Here is a 25364-nt window from a genome sequence, read left to right as displayed (position 1 = left end):
TGACAGTTATGTAACCATAAGAGCTACGCAGAATGTTTGACATAGTGAAACTGTATTGTTTATGCAAACAACCCGTACAACATGCTCACAGTCTTAGACAAGATCATAAATGTTTCTCTGTCTGTTCTGTCTCGTTCTTGTCCTGCAGCGAGTGAGAGGAACTCTCCCACTGCTCATTCATGGCACTCTGGAAATGGCCCTGTAGACGCAGCCATCTATGAAGATGACTTTGTATCATCACATAGCAGTGGAGCCAGTGGTCAGTTAAAGAGAGGCTCCAATTCACGCAGGTAAGAGAAAAATAAGTGGATGTTAATTTTTTAAAGTGACCACTGGAGGGCATACACGTCACACAAATAAAAAGCTTATGCAGCCCTTTCAGAAATCAGTCCACCGCTGTGTTCTTGATCTCATAGATTTTTCTTTGCAGATTTCTCTGAATAGGAGTACAGCTGCAATGATAAACCAATTAAGCCACCAGTTTTTAACTAATAAATTGTCAATTAATTGATTTATTGCTTTGACACATGAGAAAAGGTGAAAATTATCTGATACCACCTTCTTAGATGAGATTTTTGTTTCAGTTTTCTTTACTTTTCTATGACAGTAAACTAAATACTTTTGGTTTGTCGACAAAAAAAAAACATTTGCAGATGTCATCTTGGGCTTTTGGAAATAATGATTTGGCATTTTTCACCATTTTTGGTGTTTTATTGGCCCAACAACTAATCAAGCAGTAAAAAAATAATCAACAAATTAATCAAAAAATGTTTAAAAAATAAATAAATTATTAGTTGTGGTCCTAATGAGGAGTAACTGATGCAAACACTCAGATTAACTCTGCTTTTTATCTCATGCTCACTGGACATGTTTCCGATATGTTACTTTTTTATTATGTCACAGATTCTTAATTTTATTTGAGAGTGATTAATCTGACATCCCTGTCCCCTTTTTGTCAGCGTGAACAGTCATTTTGAGGAGCTGATGAGGAGGTCTCCTTATGACAAAAGTTCAGGAGGCATCAATTCCCACCATTCGTCCTTTCACTCATCTAGTCACTCACCACATCTTTCCTCCGGTTCAGCATCTGGCTCCTCGCCCTTCTCCAAGCAATCCGCTAGAAAAAGAGGTGAGCATGAATATTTTTGCATAATTTCTTGGGCAACTGAATTTAAAAAAAAAAAAAGTTCTAAGGAAATAAAGTACATGACTCTTTGTGGTCAAATGCTGTGTTTTGACAGTTAAAAATCCCTCTGCACAAAAGAACCGCTCCATTTTCCTCTGCAGGCACTGCATCAGACCAGAGTGATGCCACTCTGGTGGAAGAGCAAAGAAGCTCCTGCTCACCTCCTTCAGAGGAGTTATCCTCTGAATCCAGGAAGAAAAACTCTGCTCACAGCCAGGCCAAGAGTGTCCTCTCTAATGACACTTCGGGAGAAACTTCTGGGCTTTCTCACCAAAGGTAATGATCTTCATCAGACTAAAGTAAGGGGGAGGTTTGTTACTTTTGGTTTAGTCGAGTGCTATCAAACTTTCCACATGCAAGGTTTCGCTGTGAGTGAAAGATATCAAATTGAAGACACTGCAGTGGTGTAAGAGAGGCGAATGAATGGTGAATGGTTTTCCCACAAGTTTGAATTACCCACACATCCAACTGTCTTTGGTATTTCCTTCCTTCCTGGTTTTCCGTAACCTTCAGTGCAACACTGCTTTGTGGGAGGAGTTGTGATGGCTTACTTTGCGATATTTTTCAACTGTTGTTGTTGTATATGGTAGATTATGGATCTTAATTTCAATGTTATTCCCAGTTATTTCACTGGTTACAAATTAATTTTGAAAAGAAACCAAACTGCATTTCCAAGCATAACTAAAATGTCACTTAAAAATCTGTTTGCACTCAAAGATCAATGAGATCTTTCCAGCACCTGGTCATCTCAGCTGTTGCCCTCTCAGCCACTCAGAAACCTCCAATTGGTCTATGCTGTAATCAGTATTAGGTTAATTTATCTGGGCATGACTAATTACTAAAGTATGTAATTAGTCAACTAGAGAGCCCTAGTTGAGGCTGCCAATCTAAACAGTCTTGTGGCTTGCTGTTCTGTTGAAGGCTTGAGGGCTGAAGCAGCCATTTAGTGCCCGGCAACAGGAGGAGGCTGCAGCTCAACCTGAAACTGAAAACAGTGGTTATTTTGTGTTGAGGGGCCTGCAGGGTGGTTTGTCAGGTCAGCCAGCTTGGCCACAGCCTGGGCCTGCAGCCAAAGGAGAGGAGAGAGGTTTTTTTTTCTTCTAATCTCAGTGCCCGGTAGTGACATGTGAGCCTGTTAATGGTACTCTAAAGCCCAGGTGGCAGATTCCTGCCACTCTGTGGAGCTTATTTGTCTTACACGATAAAGGCAAGACATTCAGACAGGATCATGTCCTTCTTTGAGCCATTTACAAAGCAGGATGTTGTTTAACTTTGGTGGTGATTTAGTGTTTATAACTGTATTTTATTACTGTGCTTTATTTCTTTAGGGACAGCACGCATTCATATCTGTTTTGGTTATGACATCTAACTGTTTTAGCATTGATATTGTGGTAATATTGCTGTGTTATGAGATATGATTTGAAATAGGATTGTTATCCCTGAGGAAAAACAGTGCCACAGTCTGCTCTCCTCACTAGGGGAATGAAGTTTATCCTGATCTCTTCAGACATCGTCCTTGGCCTCTGATCATCTCTCAGCAGCACAATATAGCCATTCATACTTTTGGCCTCTCACTGCAGGGTTACGCTGCCTCAGTCAGTTCTAGGGTTTGCAGGATGAGGGGCCCCCTCTTTCTTTATCATTAGGTCAACCAGGTCTTCTTTTCAAACTGTTCAACCCCCTCTGCAAAGCCTGTAACATCCCTTTCCCTGTGAATAGTTTAATAAACCTATTTTGGAGTTAAAGAAACAAAAAACAATTTGTTGTATTTGAATAATTTTAAAAACATTTTGGAAAATATAACATTGAAGCCTGATACCAATGCACCCATAGACTTTTAATCTGAATGCCACAGATGTATCTACTTTAAGAGATGTTGTCTGGTTTCACAAGAGTAAGTGATCTTTCCTGTTTTACCTGAGCTTGCTTTCTTTTTCTAAATATATTTCTAGTTTGGGACTCCACAGTAAGAAGTCTTCAGCAGGCAGGCCCAGACAGGCTTCCCGATCTGGCTCTCCATACTCTGGTTCCCCTCCAGGAGCAGACTCTCCCAGTGAGCCTGTGAGAAGTGGCTCTCTAGGAGCAAATAACACAGGCACCACAGGTCGCAGTGGTAGAGCAGAGACCAAGACCACAGGTAAATGAAACACAAAATAATATAATAAACAACAGATGTTTTGTAAAGAACTTTTTTGAGAAAGATTTTGATAAAGCATCGTGCGAGTCTCCAAACAAGTTTGACCTTTTTGTCAGCACTATCTAAAGTCACAACTTTAAGACAGAAAAGAAAATATAAACTTAACTGTTTGGTGTTTTACTCCTTACACCTATTAAAGAATAGCATGATTCACAAAGTGCTACACTCCAAAGACATCCACCTTTATTAATATCGCTCTATCTGCTCCTCTCTCTACTCAGGTGAACTGCAATACTCACCTGCTGTGTTGCAGCAGCGTATGGCAGCAGAGCTCCAGTACCTGGAGTCCATTGAGGAGTCAGTCCGACAGCTGGGCGACATCGAAAGGGTTATGGGTGTGTCCATGGCTCAGCAGGAGAGCGTGTCATTGGCCCAGATGCTTAAGGTGAAGAAAGGGTTTGTTGCTAAAAGCCCAAAACATGGAAAGCGTCTGACGCTCATGAATTGAAGTAGACCATTTTTTTTAAACTGCCGCCCCTACTTTGACCTTGTTTTGATTTGGGAGGTCAAAGCAGGGACCAACGTCAGTAAATTACAGCTTAATGTCAGACCACTGGTGGTTACGTCACACAACATCTACAGGTCTTAAAACCTAACTTGCCGCATAAACCTGACAACAGCCATTAATTATCATGGTATCAAGTTGTGATCAGCTGTGCTTTATGTGCATTTCATCCACCTGAAAGGAAAAATAAAAGCTGAAATGAGATGGCTGGTCTCCTGTGGCTTTAATGCCAACCAACTGATGAGAGCAGCAGCACATACCCAACAGCTGCCCTCCTGCATTATGTAATGTTATAGGTGTTAAAGCATACAAACTTGTGCCCGCCTACATATTAACAGTAACCAGTAACCTCTTAAGTATTGCTGGTTCAGTGGTGCTGGAATTTTAAATATCATGCCTACAGTGCACCATAGTGGCATCTATTGAAGCATGTCAAGTGAGTCGCTTCAATGATCACTTTCAGTGCATTTGGTGCTTAGGAGGTAGAAGATAGATTTATTGGTCATTTTTTAAACAAAGTTTAAAAAACGAAATTACAGTTATCCTTGATCCTGCTACAGCTTTTGAATTGTAGGTTGAGTTGAGTAACTGAAAGTAAGAACTACAAAGAGGCTGTGCAGTGTATTAACCTGCGTCTTAAGTGTTGTTATTTCAAAAGTTGTATTAATGTTAAAAAATTAAAGTTAAATTACACTTTTCTTTTTAGCTGACTCAGACATTTTATATTTAGCTAAATATTAATGATTATAAGAGAGCACATACTCTGTGCCTTTTTATGTACAATACTAATGGTAGTTTCACATATATAAGTTATTCCAAGTAATTATATTTTTCTGGGACTTAAATGAGTTATTGTTGCTGCATAACATTTAAACAATATATACTTTAAGAGCCTTTTTGCTCCCCATATATGTCAGTGACTTACTACCTCACTAATGTCTTTATTGATGCGCTGTATTGACCTGCTCGCTGAACTTTGACCCTGCAGGCCAGAGAGCAGAGCCATGCGCGTGAACTCTACGAGCTGAAGATCAAGGCTGAAAGAGAAGCCCTGGAGACACAGCTGCAGCTGGAGGAAAACAGGCAGAGAGTGGCCAGGGTACAACACACACACGTGCATGCATACACACACAGTTAATTAGTTAGTCTACTCTCGCCAACAATATATGTGCATTTTTAAATAATAGCTTTAGTGTTTGCTTCCTCACCTTTTGAATTCTAAAGTTTGAGTGCTTTTATTTTCCTGTGTGTATGATATCCATGCTTGTTTTTCATCCAGGCTCATTCAGAACTGCAAGAAAACTTGGCTACAAATCAAAAAGAGACCTTGGAGACCCTCCAAGAGGCAACTACGAAGATGATGAGTCAACAGGCTGAGGCAGCGCGGTACACAGCCGACACTGCCCGACACATCAAGGAGGTTAGCAATCCCTGCCTTCCTCTCTGCCTGGAAAACAGCCCGCGTCCTCATTTTATAACAAAAGCTGATTGATTGTTTAGTTTCAGTAAAGTAATAACAATACATTTAGAGGAAAAAGTGTAATTTTCTCTCAAAGACTCATCAAATCAAACATTTGATTTGTATATTGTTCTCTGTCTGTTAGATGACTGAATTGGCACGATCGCAGATAGCGGGAGCTTTGATCGTTCCTCATGATGTCTCTGATTCCTCCATGTTGGACAAGCGGGAAGAAGAACAGAGCTCCTATTCAAAGCAGCGGCAGGAAAAAACTGACTCTGACAGGTAAACTAAAAACACCATTTGTTAAATAACTGCATTTTTAGTCATTTACACTGCATGCTGTCTTTTATTTTAAATTTTGAATCAGTGTCTTATCTGTATGTCTTGTACAGCTTCCCTAGTGAGGTGTCGAGCAGAAGAACAAGGCCAGAGGAGCCACTGTCTTCTCTGAACAGTCTCAGTCACTCTGACTCTCTGTCCTTCAGAAGACCCAACATCAGGTACGAGTCAAACCTCTCATGTAACACTAGTCTCTGTTCCCCATTAGATTTGGGGAAGATACATCTAAAGAGACACTAAATATGTCCCTTGCCTCTTTCCTCAGTGGTGCAGACTCCAGCAGCCACCATAGCCCGTCGCATGTTTTATCAGACCGCAGAGAACAGACGAAAAAAGGAGCCATAGAGGCGAAACGGAGGATGGGAGCAGCCGAGGAGAGGAAGGAGAGGGAAGGAGGTAGCAGCTCCATAGAGGACGAAGTTCTTACCGCAGCAAATGACTCCCTCTGCAGTGACAGCATCCCCTCGATAGTGGATGAGAAAGGTACCAGCATGACATGTAGTTTAAAAGTTAACATGCTTTTTATTGTGGCGTTTGTTCATCTTTGAGGGGCTGATGTTACATAAGTGTCACCACCACTGTTAGACAACGTGAAAACTGTATCACTGTTATTTCATAGTGAATTTTTGATGAAATATGAATCTTATTTTTCTGGCCCTCCAGGAGACAGTACATCTGTGGCAACTGAATACTCCCTGAAGTTTGATGAGTCGATGACAGAGGATGAGATAGAAGAGCGCTCCTTCCGCTCTCTGCTGCCATCCGAGGCGCACCGCCGTGGAACTATGGAAAAGAAATCCCGCCACCATGACGAATCAGAGGATGATGGAGCCAATCACAACACAACAACAGCGTCAGGGGCACACAATATTTTAAAGGTGAGAGGGCAGTGTTGTTATACCAAAACTTACCCAACGAATGTCCTTTTTTTTTGCCTTGATGAACCTTGTGGTTTGTCTTTCTTTTGATGACTTACACACAATATTACTTTTCACTGCCTCATTTTGCGTCTCCTGTTTTCCTTTGTTTCCCCTTTAATCTCCTTTTCTCCTAACCCAAATCTTTTCACCTTTGCTCTCATGCAGTCTCAGGATGCAAGCATGGCCTTTGCTGGCGGACAGGACAGCTTTTCCCAGTTCACCATGGACATGGTGCGTCAGTACATGAAGGACGAGGAGGTAAGACTGCAGCACCAGAGCTCTCTGCTGCATCTTCGACAGAAAGCTCTCAAAGAGAAGACCAGAACTGAGCTGGCTTGGCTAGAGCATCAGAAAAAGAAGCTGAGGGACAAAGGAGAGGATGACAAAATGCCACCAATCAGGAAGAAGCAGAGGGGCCTTCTGTTGAAACTACAGCAGGAGCAGGTACATGGGGGCAGAAATATAATTACAATAAGTGACAATGAGGCTTTGAGGTATAGTGTGTTCTTAACCAGCAACTGTGCTCATGTTTGTAGGCTGAGATCAAGCGACTTCAGGAGGCCAACAAAGCAGCCAGAAAGGAAAGGCAGCTGTTGCTGAAGCAACAGGAGGAGATTGAGCGCATGAGAAACTCTACATTCAGACTGAAGGAGCGTCTAAAGTGTGCTGGCGGTGAAGCGCCACCTGTGAGTAGTGCAACAGTCGCTAGTCACCTCACCACAAAGAACAGATAGATTTAAGGGATTTCTTTTTAGTATTCTTTGTTCTACACACGTCAAATCTTAATTGAATCAAGATAAAGCATACTTACAATTTCAGAACATGCCACCATTTTTTTGCTTCACTAATACTTGGTCTGTCTTCATGACCATTCGTCCGTCCTCCAGGAGACTCCTGTGTCAGAGACCCCTGTGTCTGAGGCAGCCTCCCCAAACATGAGACATGCTGAGGATCTCCGCAGCCCCTCTCCCTCTCTCTCCATTTCTGGAAGTGAGACCAGCAGCATCATGCAGAAGCTCAAGAAGATGCGCTCTCACATGGATGAGAAGTAAAGACTTTTATTTTATTCTCCTTATATTAAGTGGGTTCTTTCTTCTTACTGATAATTTGATGATTTATCAGCAGTCATACTCCTCTATTAGTGTTTTTAACAGTGCTTACTCCAGGTGTGTCCTGCTGCCTTTCCCCTTGAGGTTTGCTTCTTTTGTGGTTTTAAAAATATTTTCTAAAAAAGTAGGAAAGCTCACTAACTTGTTATTTACCTTTTTTTTTACCTTTGCCTTTTACATTTCTTGTTTTGTTTTTGCCACTGATCACATTCTGAGCACTGTGGGATGGACTGTGTTAACACAGACTGTGATCTAGTCTTACTATTTATTGCATTGCACTGCTGCACAATTTCAACTAAGCCTAAAGTAGGACTTTTATAAAAATTGGTAAAAATAGTTAAGATGTGTTTGGCACACTGCTTTATGCAAAAGTGCGATTTTTTTTGTATTCGTTCTATCATGACAAGTCACAAAAGTCAGAAATATTTTAATTCTATCCAAACGGGATTTTACTTTACAAGAAGCTAATATAATGAAAACTAATCAGTTTATGCTACCTTTCTTTTGCTGCCTAAATGCTGTGAATGTGTGAATGAGTGGATGTGAGGATAAGCATGCTCCATGTTGTTCTCCATCTAAACTAGACAAGAACACACAGTCTCTGCTGCCATGCACCCCTTAACATCAGATCTGACCTGTAACAGTGAGAAACTGTGCTGAAAGTTGCAATCTTAAACAAATTATTTAAATCAAAAACACCAGACAATATTAAACTTATATAATTTTAACACTATGTATCTTTATACGGAAACTTTCAGTTGCGGAGGCAATTATTTTTCAGATAATACAAAAAAGGTTGTGCATTTCATAATTTTTATTACACACACTTTCTCTTGTGTTGACAAGTAACTGCGTGTGCTCGGAGTCCCTGTATGTCCTCCAAGAGTTTTAGACTTGGCACCAGCTCCGGTCAGGTGATTGTCGAGCCTCTCATGACCGAATAACTCCAACAAATGGGTTAATTGTTCTGGGGTTTAGGATTTATAACAAGGCTATAAATCAAAGGCCTTCCTTGGTAGCACTCCCAACTTTTTTAGGTCTAGATTTGTTAAAAGTTACAGTAGCAGCACAACTTTGGATTTGTTTGTGTTTCTATTGATTTTTAATCAATATATTATGCATATTATTATATTATAGTCAACAGGTTTAGGTCTAAATCACAACAAAAGAAAGGATCGTGCGTTTACTGGCTTGCTGGGTTGCTTGCCTTTTTCCTTTTTTATTGCACTATCAATTGTTTCTTCCCTTCCCTCTGTCACTCTCTATTACCACTGACTATATTCAGCTTGATATAACAAACTAACATAGTTGTAATCATTTCACTTAAGGCAATTTCTTCATACTGTAGGTGTTCTGATGAATCTATCATGTAACCCCTTCCATAATCAGGTTTGGCAGTGATCTTACCACCAACCAACCCCCTGCGCTCAATGCCCATACGCTAGCTAAAATTTTCATGGTCTCCCAAAACATAGTCATTTAAAAATAGCCATATTCTAACAGAAACCTGACAGGCTGACACCATTGGTGCAATTAAACCGCGTTTGCTCATATCACTCTTCTCTCTCCCTCTCTCTACTTGTCTTTCCCCTTTATGTCCTTTGTGTTTTGATGTTTTCCCCCTCTTACATTGTGTGTTGTTTATTTCCATACCCTTTTTTTGTGACTCTTTTCACTTTGTTGCGTGCTTGTGTGTTGTAGACACTGTTCCCCTGTCCACTACTTCTTCTCTGTGTTCACGGCCCACCACTGGGCCTCCCTCAGTGTTTGTCTTCCCAAACTCCACCCTAAATTCCAGCTCTTTATCTACAACCAGTTGGTCAGGTACTGTACAGTGCTCTCTACCTCTTGCCCAGCACCTCCACTTAGCCCTGCCCTGCCTCACTCCCCCTCCACCCCATGGAACATGCTTGTGTTCATCCACTGGCACTGGGAAGTTGAAGGGGAGGGACGGTGAATGATGATTGATGGGATGGGTTGGTTTGTTTCCAGGATGGATTTTTTGGGGGAAACAGTTTGAGTGAAAGCTTGAGAAGTGCCCAAGGAAGGCTGCCTTGCTGAAATAAACTAACCCTTTGACATCTTCACTTTTAAATATAAGAATTTTTATGCCAGTTTTGCCAAAACATTCTGATTGAAAACAAAAACAGTTGTTACATTGAGATTATTAGAGGTTAGATCAGTTTTCTTTTGTGAAGGTTGAAGGTTGTGTTTATTAATATAGGAGCCTTCCTTGTTGGATGGGAATCTCAGACTCAACGCTGGGATTTCTGTGGTGTTAAATTTGTGACTCTTCCCCTCTTTTTTTCTTGCCTCTTGGAATGAATGTTTCAGTGCATCTCTCTTCAGTGCCCTTCATATTTTGGCTGCTGGTCGGTCAGCTCCGGCCCAGTCGTTGATACAAAATGTTTTGAGATCAAACCACACTGTGACATGAAAGTAAAGGACTTTTTGCAGAAAAAGACCAGAGATAGAGTGGTCTATCTCTTTAATGAGCCCACTAAATCTTAACTAGCACTCTTTATAAGGTAACTGTTGCATAGGATTGGATAATAAGTACAGATGGCCATTGGCTGTAATAGGGTTTGGGGAGGCACTAAAAGGAGCCCCTAGTCTGGTTCTTTAGTATCTGGTCTGTCATCAGTATACATTAGGTCAAGAGAAAGGCCTCTAAATTAGATCAAGGCTAAAAAATACTGCACTATAATGGCACCCATAGCTGTGGGAGACCACATTACACAACAGCTATACCTGACTGCACTTAATTCTGATATGAATATACAGAGATATGTTTGTAAAAGAGACTCAGTTGGATTCAATTTACAAATTCTGTTTGCTTTGCAAGACAAAAGAACTGTTGTTTAATTTTCATTGGTCAGCGGATGAAGATGTCTTAAAAAAGAGACATTCATACTAGGGTTTCTTTTTTGCTACTGATCCTGATCTGAGTCATTTGATATGGAGTATCTGCTTATTCTGAGTCCCGATCCATTTACCTGGATAATACAGCTGCACACTTCAAGTACTTTAAAGTTATTAAAATCAATCCAGTGTGCTTGCTTGACAGATTAATAGCTCTGTAATGCAATACAAGAAAAAATGACTGCATCCAAACACTTCCTTAAGGATTTTTTAAAATTTTATTTTCACACAATAAAAAAGTAAACAAACTAAATATATTATTTTATGGTGCTTATCACAATTCTACTTGGTGAACTTTAACATTCCCAGTTATAACAAAGAAAGATTGGTCACAGTTTTGCTTATTACAGCATTATAGTAGAATTAGTTCACTAAAAATGAACAAAAAAAATAAATTCCCCTTAAAGTAAAGTAGCAGCTTAAGTTGAACATGAAGATAATCTGTCACGACCTCTGTGTTATGGCAGATGTAAACAAAGGATCAGGCGGGGCTGCTCAAAATAATTGATCCCAGTAAATTACAAAATGCATCGATCAGACCCGATACCAATCCTTCCAATTCGATCAGGACATCCCTAATCATGCTGATGTAACTGCTTATGCTTAGGTTTTTTCCTGCTCCTGTAACTACTACATTTGTTTGAGGTGTGTGTGTCTGCACCCAATCAGAGCTCAACCTCTGGGTTTCAGTCTGATGCATGAATCTGACATCTTCACTGTTATTTTCCTGCTTTCCTTTTCTCCTGAGTGACATATCATCACTTTACGCTTGTTTATTTGATGGGTGCTTGTACACATCTTTATTTGAATAATTATTCCAAGGGAAGAAATAAGTCAAGCAAGTATTTGGTGTGAATGTGTGTTTGAGATAGAGGTTTGAGGTGAGTGTGCAGTGATAAATGGATGTCCAGGTGATTTGGATCTGCTTGCTTCTGCAATGTCATGTTTAACATTCCTTATGCTAAATGTCAACCTTCTCTTCTCTCCCTCTTCACTGCCACCTTAACTTATCCCTCACCACCCACCTTCTTCCTGTCCCCTCTCTCATTTTTCAATTTCCTCACTTTTCCTCTCATCATCGTCTCTTCCTCTCCTCCTTCATCATCTCTCCGTTCTTTTTTCCCTTCATTCTTATCGTCCCCTTCGCCAGGTTCCTGACAAAGCGGGAGCAGCAGCTGATGCAGCGGCGCCACCATGCCGAGGAGCTGCTGCAGTGGAAACAGCGTCTGGACAAGGAGGAGGCAGAGGTCCGCAGGATGGAAAAGGAGGCCCTGGCTGTGTGGGACAGACAAACAACTCGGGATGGGACAGAGAGTCAAGAAAAGGAGATCTCCGACATTAGCCCCAGTCACCATCAAAGCTCAGAGCCCAGAACTGATAGTGAGAAAGGTGAAGCAACAGGATCCTTGCTGGTTTTTGTCAGGTTAAAAGTCAAAATTAGGTCAAAATTAATTTGGTCAAATAAACATCACTTCATGTTTTATCTGTTTTCAGAGTATGTGAGTGAGGGCGACTGTTCCTCAGCGACTCCCGAGTCCAGCATACACACAGAAGGCCTGGGGTCCCAGCAGCCAGGAAGCCCATCTTCGGCACAACCTGCGTCAATCCCTGAAACACCTTTGGCCTCCGTGCAGAGCAGCGCTGCAAATTACACCCAGGACTTCACTTCAGCTTCCCACTCACCGACCAGACAAGTACGCAAGTTTGGTTTTCTTTCCTTGTTGATTTTCAGTGTTTAGTCTCATCCCTGACAGGGTGTCTGCAGGTCCTGAAGTCTTAAAGAGATAGTTTACCCAAAAATAAAAATTCAGTTATTATCTACTCACCCTAATGCAGATGGAAAGTTAGGTGAAGTTTTATATTCCACAAAACACTGCCAGATTGGATGGTTACCAGGATTCAAAGTTAGAAAAATGTGTAGTAAAACCACAAAATGTCTCCGTACTGCTTGTCGGAAGGAATCAAAATGTCCTGAAGCCCCGACGTGTCAAGTTGTTTAAAAAAACTTCACTGGCATCATGTGTTTAGCCTTGTTATAGCCTGTAGCCTTTTTCTCCCAGTGTAGGAGCCGTGTTTATGTATGTGCACTCGCGCAAAACCAGAGTAGTTTTAAATCTGACAAAAGGACTTGTTGCTTGTTGCAACCCCTTAAAGACCCCTTTCTTCCCCTTCATCCCCTCCCCCCCCTGCATTTGCAACATTTTTTTGCATTTGCAAATGCGCAACGTTTTCTGCAGATAGTTATCAATAAAAGTCAGAGACTATTAACATGCTGTAAATTCACCACTTCTTAGCCTCATGATGCAGTCTCTCCTCCTCTGTGCAACTGCCTGCAGGTCCGCAGATGCAAAGAGTAGCGTAAATGTCAAGAGCACTCACTCTGCCTTCATGACCACTCACTCTTAAGTATCAGATACCTCCAGACACCCTGTTTGATAGAAGATGAGTTAATTTTGAGAGTAAATGTCGCTTCTCTAAGACTGACCTCACATATCTGTGAGAGTGAACAGGCTTTAGTCAGTCTCATCCCAAATAATTCTATTTAAATGTTGCTGGGATTATTTCTATTTAATTGCACTGTTTAAAATACTTATGGTTTATATTGTCTGAGGGACATGCAGGAGTGTAACTACGCAGTTGTTAGTTTATCGTGCATATAAAATATTAATCCAGGCATGCCTCTATGAGACCATCTGACAGTGTTGTTATATCTTGATAATATTCCTTTCTCTTCCGCTCCTCCTCTTTAGTCTCTCCGGTCTCCCTTCAAAGGCAGCCACAGCCCTGCTGCCTCTCCTTCAGATGGCAGCAGCAAAACCAAGATGCAGCTTCGCTCCTCCTCCCGCACCGCCAACCAGGCCCGCACTCAGCCATCTGAATCCCCCATGCCCACGCAGACTGGTGAGTTACCCAAAAACTCAACACGAATGTGTAATATTTTTTGGGTGGTCATGATGGTTCCTGGTAGGTCTCAGAGAAGGTAGAAAGGGGCAGGAAGAGAGGGTGGATGTATTGCAGCTATATTGCTGGTGCTGTGTAGCCAGGCATAATGTGATGCTGCCAGGAATACATTATGCAAGCACTTCCTTGATACATAACCTGCTTAGCTGTGTTATGGGTGGAGAGAAAGCTTTGCATTGGACTTAGTTACAGCACCAGTAAAGACAGTTCTGCTGGCCCAGTATCGCACCTGAATGTGTTTTATTCATTTTCAGGCCACTGTTTAAACCTTTAATCTTGGTTATACTGTTCGTTCATTGTGCACAAGCCAGAGCAATACGCACAAAAAGGATCCTAACTCATTCTTAGTAAAGAAAATGTACACTAATCTCCGAAGAATTGGGTTTGAGTTCGAGTGGGCACAAAGTTGGATTACCGTCTGCTAATCAGAGATCTGGCACTGGTCTCACATTCTAACTGTGATTTATCATCAACATTTTCCTCCAGAACCCATTTCAGACCAGAGTGACATAGAGAGCCGAATCAAGGCCCTGAAGGAGGAACTCAGAAAACGAAAGTTTATGGCCTACCAGCTGAAGAAAGAGCAGAAGAAGAGGCACAAGGAGCGCCTGAAAGCACAGGAGGCCAGTTTACTGAAGCAGCTGGAGGTAAGTGTGTGGGTTTATGCTTGGTTGTGTGTTTGAATGATCAAACTTAGTTTGAATATCCAAACAAACTTGGAGGGTTTGGCTTTTGTTAATGAGTGTGTATTTGTGTTGTTTTTCTTTCAGAGCTATGACAATTTCATCGAGAAAACTAAGGCAGAACTGAACAAGAAGCCAGACTCAACTCCTGATACAAACAGAGACTCCACCTCAATCGCAGAGCAGTCCAGTATCAAACCACCTGCTCACAGGTACCAAAAACAGCTGTAAACATGACAACATATCTTATACTGTAATATGTGCTTGAAATAAATGATGTTCAATTTAAATCCTTCTTTCTCAGGTCTGAAACCAGCAAAATCTCTGACTCTGACAGGACACAAATTGATGCTTCGTTAGATCACAGTAAGTGATATACTCATTATAACTAACATTTACATCAAGTTTTCTAAAAGTGTGTTTTGATGGGCGTTCCAATAACAATGTGACACTTTCCTCTTATGACAGATGCCCTTCCTGAACCTGATCTCAGTAGATCCACCTCAGTGCCTGAAGAATTATCTGATGAAGACCCACCAACAGTCACTCCAACCCCAGTACAAGGCAGCCCAGAGTGTCCGCCCTCAGGACAGAGGAGCCGTCTGTCCACCGTGGATCTTCTTGAACCTTCCTTGAAGGAAGCACAGTCGCAAATGATTGAGTCTGCAGATGAGAGCATTGTGTCTTATCAAAGATCTGACATTCAGGAAGAGCTAGAGGTGAACGTGAGCTCAGCGTTTGAGGAGGAACATTCTGAACATCTGCTCCAAATAGAAAATGAGGACAGACTCGACTCCCAAGAGAAGCGGTCTACATCTGAACATGTTTCTTCTTCCATGAGAGAAGAGCATCAATATTCTCCATCTGTCAGCCCAGAACAAGATAAACAAATACAGACAAGTGAAAAATCAGAAGCTGAGGAGGCACCAAAATCGAACATTATCTCTTCTAGTAAGTCACATTCAGCTGCAATGGACATCAAAACGTCGACACATCGGAGCTATAGCCCTGCATCCAGCAGCCATTCCTGCTCGCCTGACTCACTTGCTTTCTCCTCAAAGAAGGATGCTCCCATAAAGGATGACAAAGTCTCCTCTCCCATAGCAGATAGTTATCATGATGACTTTGAGTCTTCAGCAGGTTCTTCACCCAGGGAGGAACGTCACAGTTCCAAGCCTACTGAGATCAAGGCCTTAAGAAAGGAGTCTAGCAGAGCCACACCGTATGACAGCCAGGACGAGGAGGTAGAGGAGGAAATAGCTGAAGAACTGAGTCATCATTCAGGGGCAAGTAGCCACCAATCTGGGATACTGTTGGATCTTCATAACCACACAGAAGACAAACATGACAGCAAGGACATTGTTAATTCCAGCCACTCACCACCAATCTCTCCTCTGCAGACTCCTCTCTCTCCTGTTAAAGATGAAATGCCAAGTTTTACCATCGGAGATCGTGTTCTTGTCGGTGGCGTTCAGCCTGGGACTCTGAGATTCAAAGGTCCAACCAGCTTTGCTAACGGCTTCTGGGCTGGCGTGGAGTTAGATAAATCTGAGGGGAGCAACAATGGCACTTATGATGGGGTGGTGTACTTTGAGTGTGATGAAAGCCACGGTATCTTTGCTCCTCCAGACAAGATCTCACACCTGCCGGACAAGTTTGAGATGTACACAGACACCACGGAGGATGAGGACTCATTCTTTGACGGTCTGTCGGATAAAGAAGGGGATAAACGTAAAACAGATGAGCACAAATCCCAAAAACAAGGAAATCTGAAAAGTGAAAATGAACAAACATCCAATAAGATCCGTGAGTCTGGAGATAAAAAGGCCACAGATGAGTCTGTCCATAAGCCCGAGTACCACATCAATTCAACACATTACAAAGAATCCAGGCATCCCATTTCTAATGGCAACATAACATTGGATTTTGAAGATGCACCAACCACCCTCCTCATCTCTGACATCGACACTTTTGGCCAAGGGAAGCAGAGTCAGAAGGTTGTTACTACTTTTGTTGAGAATGAAGAAAAAGACTCACAACACCAGCATAGTCCTGCTGATCTCTCCACAGATATCAGGGATGATAAGAGAGAGCAGGACAGAGACTCGCTGGACACATTTGCAGACAAGCTCCTCAACAACTTTGTGAAAGACACTTTGATGCAGTTTGTTCAAATTAAAAAGGCTAAAGAACAGAAAATAGAAGCTGCCAACCAGATGAATGGAGATCTGTTTGGAGAAAATGTTGAAGAAGAAGAATGGTTCTCTTCAGTGGAACAAAAAGATGGTTTACCCTTCTTCCTACCCACAGAAAAAGAGGAACTGTCTTCTCCTGAGCTTTGTAACCGACCGGTGAGTGTATATTTCCTATTCTTTTCTGAAAATATGTATTTCTGTCTCCATTTATGTTGTAATATCAAAGACACACTAGTCAGTGTGCCACTATCAGGGAACAAAACCTTAAAAACTGTTATAGTGCTGTGCATGATTGAGCTGTGGAATTTGCATTGAGTGGAAACACCAGTGATGACACTATCAAGTTTGTGGAAAACAGTGCTTGTTGATTTGACCTGGAGAACCCTTGTTTTCACTATGTGCTCAGCCAAAGTCCAACTTAATGTTGACAGACTTTATTGACTTTTGGTGCTCTTTGTGTAAAACCTTTTGCCTGAAACATCAGTAAGAAAGAATAATCTTTAAGTCCAGAAAAATAGTGTAAAACCATGATTTGTGATGGGGCTTGTTCTGTCATGGTTCAGTTAGACATTCAGTTCTGGAAGTTTTTAATCTAAAATTGTAATTGAGCATGAAATTCACAGTTTCCTATTTTTCTTTTACTACAGGAGAGTCCAGTGTTGGGTGCCAGCGGTCAGGAGGAGCTTGCCAAGCGACTTGCAGAGTTGGAACTGAGCCGCGAACTGCTCGATGAGCTGGGTGACGATCAGGACTGGTTTGATGAGGACTTTGGCCTCAGCTCCCGTAGAGAACAACAGAGACTCAAACAAAAACAGAGAGAGGAAGAAGAGGAGGCGAGGCTGGCGAGGTCTGGCCTATCAGCCGGAGCAGGCCTGGCGGGGCTGGTCTCACCATCAGGTGGTGAACAGCAGGTAAAGACTCCACCAAGACCTGAGCTACCTCTCCCCCTGCCCCCCAAACTACCTGAGCAGCCCGCCATGGTGGTGCCACACACAGCCTCAGAGGTGGAGAAGATGGTCCATGCAGCCACTCAGGAGATCTGGGAGAGCTATGGCCTGGGGAAAGAGGGAGCAGTGACTCTTGTACAACAGCCAAACCCCAAACCCTCAGAAGAGTATCTGGGTAAAGAGGCCGGCAGCCAGGACCAGGAGGCCCTCTGTGTCTGCAGCTACAGAAAGGTGAAAGGAGAACTTGCATAACATTTTTTAAAAACAAAGACAACCATACACCAGAGTCCTGCACGGGTCTAATTTTCAAGACCAAGTCCAGAACCAGTACAGCAATGTGCAATATTGCAACCGCCCTGCCACCTGCACATATGACAGATTAGTTTCGCAACCTGACCTGAATCAGGAACACAAGATCTGCGGCCCGACCCAAATCGGCAAATCCTATAATAAACATGTTTAACCCAGAACTTAACCGAGAATTTAAATTAAGACACAATGCCACCCGCGAATCACCTTTATGCAGGTCATCAACTGTGTACCTGCAGGTATCCCATGCGATGCAGGACTCTGCCATACAGATAGCCCAGTTAAATGAAATATGTGTGTATTATACCACAATCTATAAACTTGAAGTGAAGTAAGATTAGCATCCTTGACTTCCTTTTATTTCCATAACAATCATGCTGGTGAAAATCAGCAGACAGCTGTCCTGCTGGACATGCAGCAGTGTTGTCTTGAAAACAGCACTTACTCTGAGTGAGGTTAAATGCCAGACGAGTTTCCATTATTCAGCAGATTCCTCTCTGATTAGTGTCCTGATTTGTTTCAAGACTACTCTGCTATTTCAATGGATTATTGTCTAACAACTACGAGATATCCCTCTGCCTCTGACAGACTTCAGACTCTGGCTTCAGATATTTCCTCAGTTGGTCAGAAGCTTTGATATGAATGCAAATACTAGAGCTGTTAAGCAGTAGATTCAGACATTTTTAAATGTTATCTCTTTCAGTTATATTCACCTAATATAGGATTACCGAACCTGAGAAACCACTGTTATTTTTCAGTTCACATTTATCTAAAGGTTCTGCATGTGACGTTCAAAGCATTTATACAGCAGCAAATCACAATATGCTATGTAAAGATATCGTGGAGAACACGGTGTCCTAAGCAGAGTCATGCCTCCTCAGTTTGTGTTGTAGTTTGAGCTTCTCTGTAGTTTGTTGTGGTGAGCTGCTCCAGCCAAGCATGCATGTTAGTGCATGTGTGTATCCCACTGGCTAGCAAATTGTGCCGCTCTGCACTGCGCTCATATGGCGAGTACCACTGCTCTTGGGACAGTGGCATTGCAGAAGTGTAGTGAACACCCCAACTGTTAAGTGCTGTTTATATTAGCTACCTGCTTTGCCACCTTCTTGTAGAGAACCAGTCCAGACAACTCATACTCTCTGAATTTTGTATAGAACTCCTTGAGTAATATATATATATATATATATATTTATATATATATATATATATATATAAGCAATCATATCTCAAAACTCTCTGTCTTTCTCCAGGCTGTGTATGACCTGACGTGGGAGATGCTTCAGGAGATCTTTGCCAAGGACCCCAACACTGATCAGCCTCAGTGGGTCAAACCACGTCGAGTCAAGTCCTCCTTCTTCCACAGAGTAAAAACAACAGGAGACCTCACCAAAATCCAGGTACAGTACTGCAAGATGGTCCCCTGCAACAACAAGAAAAGGCGCTATATTAATGTGTCTGTATATTCTAATTGCTTTACCTTTAAAGTTTGCTAGACTAGTTAGACTATAGTTGGTTTGTTTCTTATCTTCCAAAGTGACTGGAAGAGTAAACAAACTTCACAGTTTGGTTTTGTTAGGTCACCTCACTTATCTGCTAATTTTATGGATTGTTGTGATAAAGTCCTCACTGTCTTAAAATTCAAATGCAGTGTAATGCCCTTTACACACCTGATGACATGATATTTTTCTAACGTGTACTAGGAACTCATCTCAGCAGAAGTACTGAAACTGTACGGTTTGACAAAAGATCACAACCAGAAGACTGACTGGCAGAAGATGCTCAAGTTTGGCAGAAAGAAGCGAGACAGAGTTGATCACATTCTGGTAGGTCCCATCCCATTATCTAAATATTATCGAAATCGAAATATGGCCAAGTGCAATATCCAAACTGCAGTTCCAATTTTCAGATAAAGATAAAGTGTGTCACAACATGCCATTATCAATATAGATGAAGTATTGTGGTGCTACAGAGATGCTTCGTCTACAAATCATATTCCAGACAGAAGGAAACATGCTGGTTTGGTACAGACCTCAACACAAATCATCATTTTTATTTATCGTTTATATGTAAAAATTACAAAATAACAAAATACTAAAATGTGACTGATGTCACAATCAAAATGTATTTCAAAATAATGATTGAATAAGTGAACAATGATTTTATCTAAGTTTTTGTATGTTGTAGAGCCCTAGTTCATATATGATTTGAACATAGACAACATAGACATGAAGTGGACATAGACAATACTTTTTGCTTTAACTTATCATTATGGAGTAAACGTTGATTGTACACTGTAATGCAATTCTTCTGCCCACCTGTGGGTACAATTTTTTTACCATTGTCCCGTTGATAGGTTTTTTGTTTTTTTTAAATTCAGATAACAACAGAATCAAATTGTTTATTTACTGTAGATGGCAACAGCAGTTCTACAAAATGTTTGTAATTTAAATTTGGTTACATTTAAGTTAAGCATTACAGCCTTTATTTTTATTTATTTGTTTATTTTTCAGTTATAAAGAAGTAGAACTCTATCTGGCACCCATATAGTTTCACACGTGTACAACTGTGTTTTGTTGATTCGATTCTATTACGCAATCTATCTGAGCAAATTCAGGCAGAAAAAACTGACTTTGTCTCGGAACAACATGATGTTACAGGAGGTGATTATAAATGTACTCGGCCCTGAAACTGTGATTGACTGGATGATTTTATGCATAGGAGTCACTGTTGACATTAAATTAATCCACTTTACCCTCTGAAATATGAACCACTGATGCTAGTCACTTCAATAGTTGACTCTGTTTGTCTTTCAGGTTCAGGAACTCCATGAGGAGGAAGCCCAGTGGGTCAACTATGACGAGGACGAGCTGTTTGTCAAGATGCAGCTGGCAGACAGCATCTTTGATGCTTTGCTGAAGGACACTGCAAACGTGCTGACGCTAATCTACGACAAGAGGGCCAAAAGAGAAAACTCTGTCTCCTGACAACTCCCCTGTTCAGATTTTAACTACAACCTCTAGCTCAATCCCGGTCTTTCCTCATCCCAGTGAACTCCAGTCGACCTCCCACCGCTCGGTCTTCCACCAGCTAATGTGCCAACAGCAACCCTCAGATGCCTTCAGTCTCAGCATTACCTCTCAGCTAAACAACTCCTTCTTATTTCTGTGACTTTAATTTGCTGAATTTTGCTTCAGCTTACTGTAGTGGTTATAAAATTTGTTCGACACACAAAACGCCTCTCGAGCAATCCAGCCTTCTTAAACCTTAACACCACCTAGTCTCGATTCTCACCTCCTGGACTGGTCCTTTTATAAATGCCAGTTGGAGAATGAGGAGATGTTTTGAGTGGATGGACTGTGCCATTTGTTCGCATATAGAGTCCATTAATGCTGCTAAGTCGATTGTTCCAAAGGGGACTGTAATATAAAATCCACCTGGAACAAGTTGGTTGTTATATTTGTGTTGAACCTTAAAGTAAATATATATATATATATGGATTCAGAAAAATAGAGTAGCAGATAAAGAATATGCAGTGTAGTCCATATATGGTTTGACACTGACACATTATTGTGTTGGCTTTGTAATTCAGCTCATTGAAATTGAATAATGACTATATGGTTAAACTTTTAGCTTTACTTTGAGGGTTTTTACATCCATTTTGGGTGATAAGTAATCAACCCCGAATTTAAGGGATCTGTGAGCCTGCATTAAATTTTTTAAAAAATCGGTGAAGTTTACGACTCAGAAAACGTTTCTTGATATGGAAATGGTCATGCATTGAACACCCTGTTGTGTTACGCAGGCACACTGTCTTGAAAATCTGAAGGGTTTATTTCAGTTCAATTCAAAGGGGCTTTATTGGCAAAGTAAATATACATTTACATTGCCAAAGCAAGTTTAAAATAAAAACAAAAATTGTATGTACAATAAGTAAAGAGCTACCTCAAAGCCCTTACACAGCATTTCAAGAAAACATGTAGCTCAACCTCAAAAACCTTTGCCAAATAGTGCGCATCGTTTGTAGATTGAATGTGCCCCTTGTCTTGAGCAAGTACAACACATGCGAGGTCACGCGCCTGACTCGGTTTATCACGGGTCGGACCTAAAAGTCCCTGTTTGCTTTGGCTCTATGTTTAGTATCATTGTTCTGCTGCATTGACTTTTAATTGGATGACTATGTATACAAAAAAACTGAGTCTAACTTAATAATTATTGTTGAATTTCAAATCCAATGTGCTGAAGGGGAGCTGAAACAGTTGGAATGCGTCGAATATTGTGAGACTGCGCTGCGTAGGAGCGTCACTGAGATCAGATTTGTGTGAAAACATTTTGCCTCCATAATTATATTATTTATTGCGTGAAAATGTTTGATTCCAGGAGAAAGGAACATTTTGAATTGTAAATGAACATATAGAGAACAGATTTTAACACCGAATAAAACTGTAAAAAGCACAAACTAATGCGAATGTGAACACGGCAATATATTATACAGGAGGTTTAAAGAATGCTATTGAAACCAGAAAAAAGGAACATGGCGAGAAATTAACTATTTTAATATTTAAACGTTGTAGTGTTAATGATTAATTGAAAGTGTTCTGTATGACTTTTATTGTGGTCACATCTGTCCATTTGGTCAACACAGTCAGTGTCCCACTTTCATACTGCACGAGTGCTTATGTTAACAGTTTGAAAACTACTCATTTAACCAGCAAAGAAAAATAATATTTGTGCTCTAACTGAGGCTGTTAAACACTGTTTTTCTGTTAGCATTGGGGGAAAACATGTTTTTATTGTGCTGGCATTTTTTAGATTTCTTTTGGTCTTTTTTGAATGAAAACACTACAGACTCAAAACACAGGATGAGTATACGGTATGTGGGTGGGACACAAAAGACTGGCAGTAGGCCTGACTTGATATTTTTTAGTTTCACATAACAGGACAGAACTGAAATGCTGGATTTGAGCCTTATTTTTCCTACAGTCCATTTACTTCCTATGACCTGAAAAGACACCTGTTGATGTCTTGTTTTTTCATCGCTCGCCAAGTTTGCCAGCTGAACGTTTGCCCAAAAAACACTGAGTCATGTAGCAGCATGGTTATATGCTCCACTCACTGCTGTGAAAGATTTGGCTTTACAGCGATCAGCAAGTTCAAACTAGCCGTCAGAATGTAGCCCGGCGATGTAGTCAGACAGCAGAGGTAGTCTTTCTCAACATTCGGTGTTAAGTGCCTCTTTAAGTTGATTTCTGACAAACTTTGTTGATGTCTCAACATCTTTTGGACCTATTTTCTTTGAATGTCTCTTTCAACTGCTGTATACAACCATTTTGTAAATGATCCTTAAATGACCGCTGTCCTTCTAACCAGTTTGCCAATACTTCAGTTTCTGCCTTATTAATCTTTCTGTATTGAAGCATAGATGAGAGCGCTCGTTTTCTGTGTCTCATCCCGAGGAAATGTTTATGCTAACAGAACTGCTGACTCACTCTTAAGGTTTCCTGCTTCTTATCCACGTCACCCCTGCACCTGGTCATATAGACACAGTTAGATCTTTTTATTATTGATAAACTGTATCAGGAACTAGATTGTTGACACTCCACACACACACACACACACACACACACATACTCACACACACAGGGTGAGTCATGGAGCTCGTGATGCTGAGCACGTAGGACCGTATCAAGGGCTTGTTTTAGTCCTCACTGTCAGCGCTGCTTTGATCCAACAAACTGTGTACAGACTCATTGCGGCATGTGTGACAGAGTTAATCTTCACTGACTGTTCGGAGCTAAAGTGACCTTAAACTCAGTCTTTTTTTTTTTTTTTTTTGCCGTCAATGTTTTAAGTGTTGCTAATGTGTATGCTCAAACTGTAAGTTATGTAATGTAGAAAAAGACCAAAAACATTTGACACCAATCTTCTCCATGCTGTATGACTTGTATGTCTGGTCTGTAGGCATATGTAACTGTAATGGTGACATGATTAGGACTTTAGAAACACTTTCTATAAGGCTTTATCTCAAACCCTCTAGGATTGTCGTCTTGATTTGATTGTATGTCGGGGGAAAGTTACGTTCCCCTTTGTAACTATGCAGTACTTGGTCTTATGCATCGCTCTGTATGTGTGGACCAAACAGCTTAGACTTCTGCTGTAGTCTGTAGATTAAAGAAATCGTCAAGGAGCTTGAAGCTGTTTGGTGTAGTGCGGAGTTTCTTTTATCTGCCGGTCTGAGGTGGATAGAGCAACTTTACCTTTAAATAGAGCTTGATCTGAATAACTGAATTAAAAAGTAGGCACAAACAATTTGATCATCAAATTAACCCCAGTTAGAGTAGATTCACCTTTTGAAATGTTTATGAATATTTATAATAATGTGTTGTGAGTGTGCGCCAAGTGCACTTGAAGACTTGTACAATTCTTTTAAGGGTGTAAATATACTGTTGATCCAATCTGACCCACTGTTACTGTAACCTGAACGATTGTTGTAAAATAAAACACTGTTTACTTTGCAAATATGTGCAAAATATATATTTGTTAACTAAATGAACTTTGAAATTGTAAATAAAGCTTCCATTGTTTCTAAAGGATTACTGACTGGTGTGGTTAAGTGTCGTTAAACATCCTTCTCATTGTCCAAATGAAAAGATTTTTCTGTTGGTTCCATCTAATCCATGATAGCAATTTCAAAATGTCGCAGAATTAAAGCCTGTTTCTCCTGAACAGATTAAGGAGTTCACATCATATAATTACACACATTTTTCACATGTTGTCTTCCTGAGGTTTCTTCAGTTTTTCCCTGTTAAAGGGTTTTTTGGTGGGAGATTTTTCTTATCTGCTGAGAGGATCCAAGTGCAGAAGCTGTTGTAAATCCTTCAATGCAATTTGTTATTTGTAATAGTGGGCAACATAATTACAATTAACTTGACATGTTTGGATTTTTAAGGCTGATATTTATATGTCTAACAATGCTAGGCCCTGATCAACAAGTGTTTTGAAATAAAAGCAATAGAATATTAAAGTTTTCTGATGCTATTAGCCATGGCACTCAGAGGTCCTCCTGCCTGTATCTGCAAAATGTCACTGAAATTACTGTAACACATACCAACCAGGGGGGAGATTCAAAATGACTATGGAGAGATGCATAACTTTTTACTAATTTCTTGCTAATTTTTGGGCCATTTCTTTTTATCTTTCTCGGGTTTCAAAGGTTTAAGGAGGATCTACCTTTGACTCATTTCCTATAAGGTAATGCATATTGGTATGGAGATGTGTGTATATATTTTGTATGTTTTCGTTTGCTTGTTTTTATTTTTAATCTGTTTAGTAATTTTGTTTTTATGTCCCCATTATTTATTGGTTATAGGCAGTTGTTTTTTTATTAATATATATATATTTTTCATTTTCTTTTAATGTTTGAAATAAAAAATATCCAATTCAAAGTTTTGCCCAAGGTTTTATGTTCTCAGTGACCCAAAAATGATATCTCACTGTGGAGTCAGGGACTTCACTGAGACCAGTATAATGGTGGTAAAGCAAATGATAATGAGAAACTGGAGGAAATCACGTGAGCCCCCTTTTAAGGAGTTTTCACAGAGTTGGCAAAAGTGGCATCATATGAATAAATGT

The 25364-nt window shown here is 40.7% G+C and overlaps 1 protein-coding gene across 2 annotated transcripts in view; it reads left to right on the top strand.

Moving 5' to 3' along the window:
* The window catches only part of cep350 (centrosomal protein 350), a 38060-nt gene extending 13735 nt beyond the window's left edge, over positions 1–24325 (top strand). Inside the window, exons 13-38 of one of the 2 annotated variants that reach the window (XM_042516982.2) lie at positions 149–290; positions 960–1129; positions 1288–1462; positions 3139–3323; positions 3605–3768; positions 4877–4987; positions 5168–5308; positions 5493–5632; positions 5743–5850; positions 5955–6172; positions 6353–6567; positions 6775–7053; positions 7146–7295; positions 7497–7657; positions 9420–9542; positions 11791–12029; positions 12135–12334; positions 13391–13541; positions 14088–14248; positions 14372–14496; positions 14589–14650; positions 14753–16635; positions 17127–17657; positions 18986–19132; positions 19436–19558; positions 20549–24325. In XM_042516982.2, coding sequence (XP_042372916.2) covers positions 149–290; positions 960–1129; positions 1288–1462; positions 3139–3323; positions 3605–3768; positions 4877–4987; positions 5168–5308; positions 5493–5632; positions 5743–5850; positions 5955–6172; positions 6353–6567; positions 6775–7053; positions 7146–7295; positions 7497–7657; positions 9420–9542; positions 11791–12029; positions 12135–12334; positions 13391–13541; positions 14088–14248; positions 14372–14496; positions 14589–14650; positions 14753–16635; positions 17127–17657; positions 18986–19132; positions 19436–19558; positions 20549–20719 — 6275 coding nt within the window. In that variant the 3' untranslated portion in view covers positions 20720–24325. The remainder of the gene's footprint in view (positions 1–148; positions 291–959; positions 1130–1287; positions 1463–3138; positions 3324–3604; positions 3769–4876; positions 4988–5167; positions 5309–5492; positions 5633–5742; positions 5851–5954; positions 6173–6352; positions 6568–6774; positions 7054–7145; positions 7296–7496; positions 7658–9419; positions 9543–11790; positions 12030–12134; positions 12335–13390; positions 13542–14087; positions 14249–14371; positions 14497–14588; positions 14651–14752; positions 16636–17126; positions 17658–18985; positions 19133–19435; positions 19559–20548) is intronic. The other variant, XM_042516988.2, reaches the window with a different exon arrangement.
* Positions 24326–25364: the final 1039 nt, after the last annotated feature.

Source organism: Plectropomus leopardus, chromosome 5, assembly GCF_026936395.1.
Source record: "Plectropomus leopardus strain MGB_pleo_1.0 chromosome 5, ASM2693639v1, whole genome shotgun sequence".
Lineage (NCBI taxonomy): Eukaryota > Metazoa > Chordata > Actinopteri > Perciformes > Serranidae > Plectropomus > Plectropomus leopardus.
This window is presented reverse-complemented; position numbering and strand designations above follow the sequence as displayed.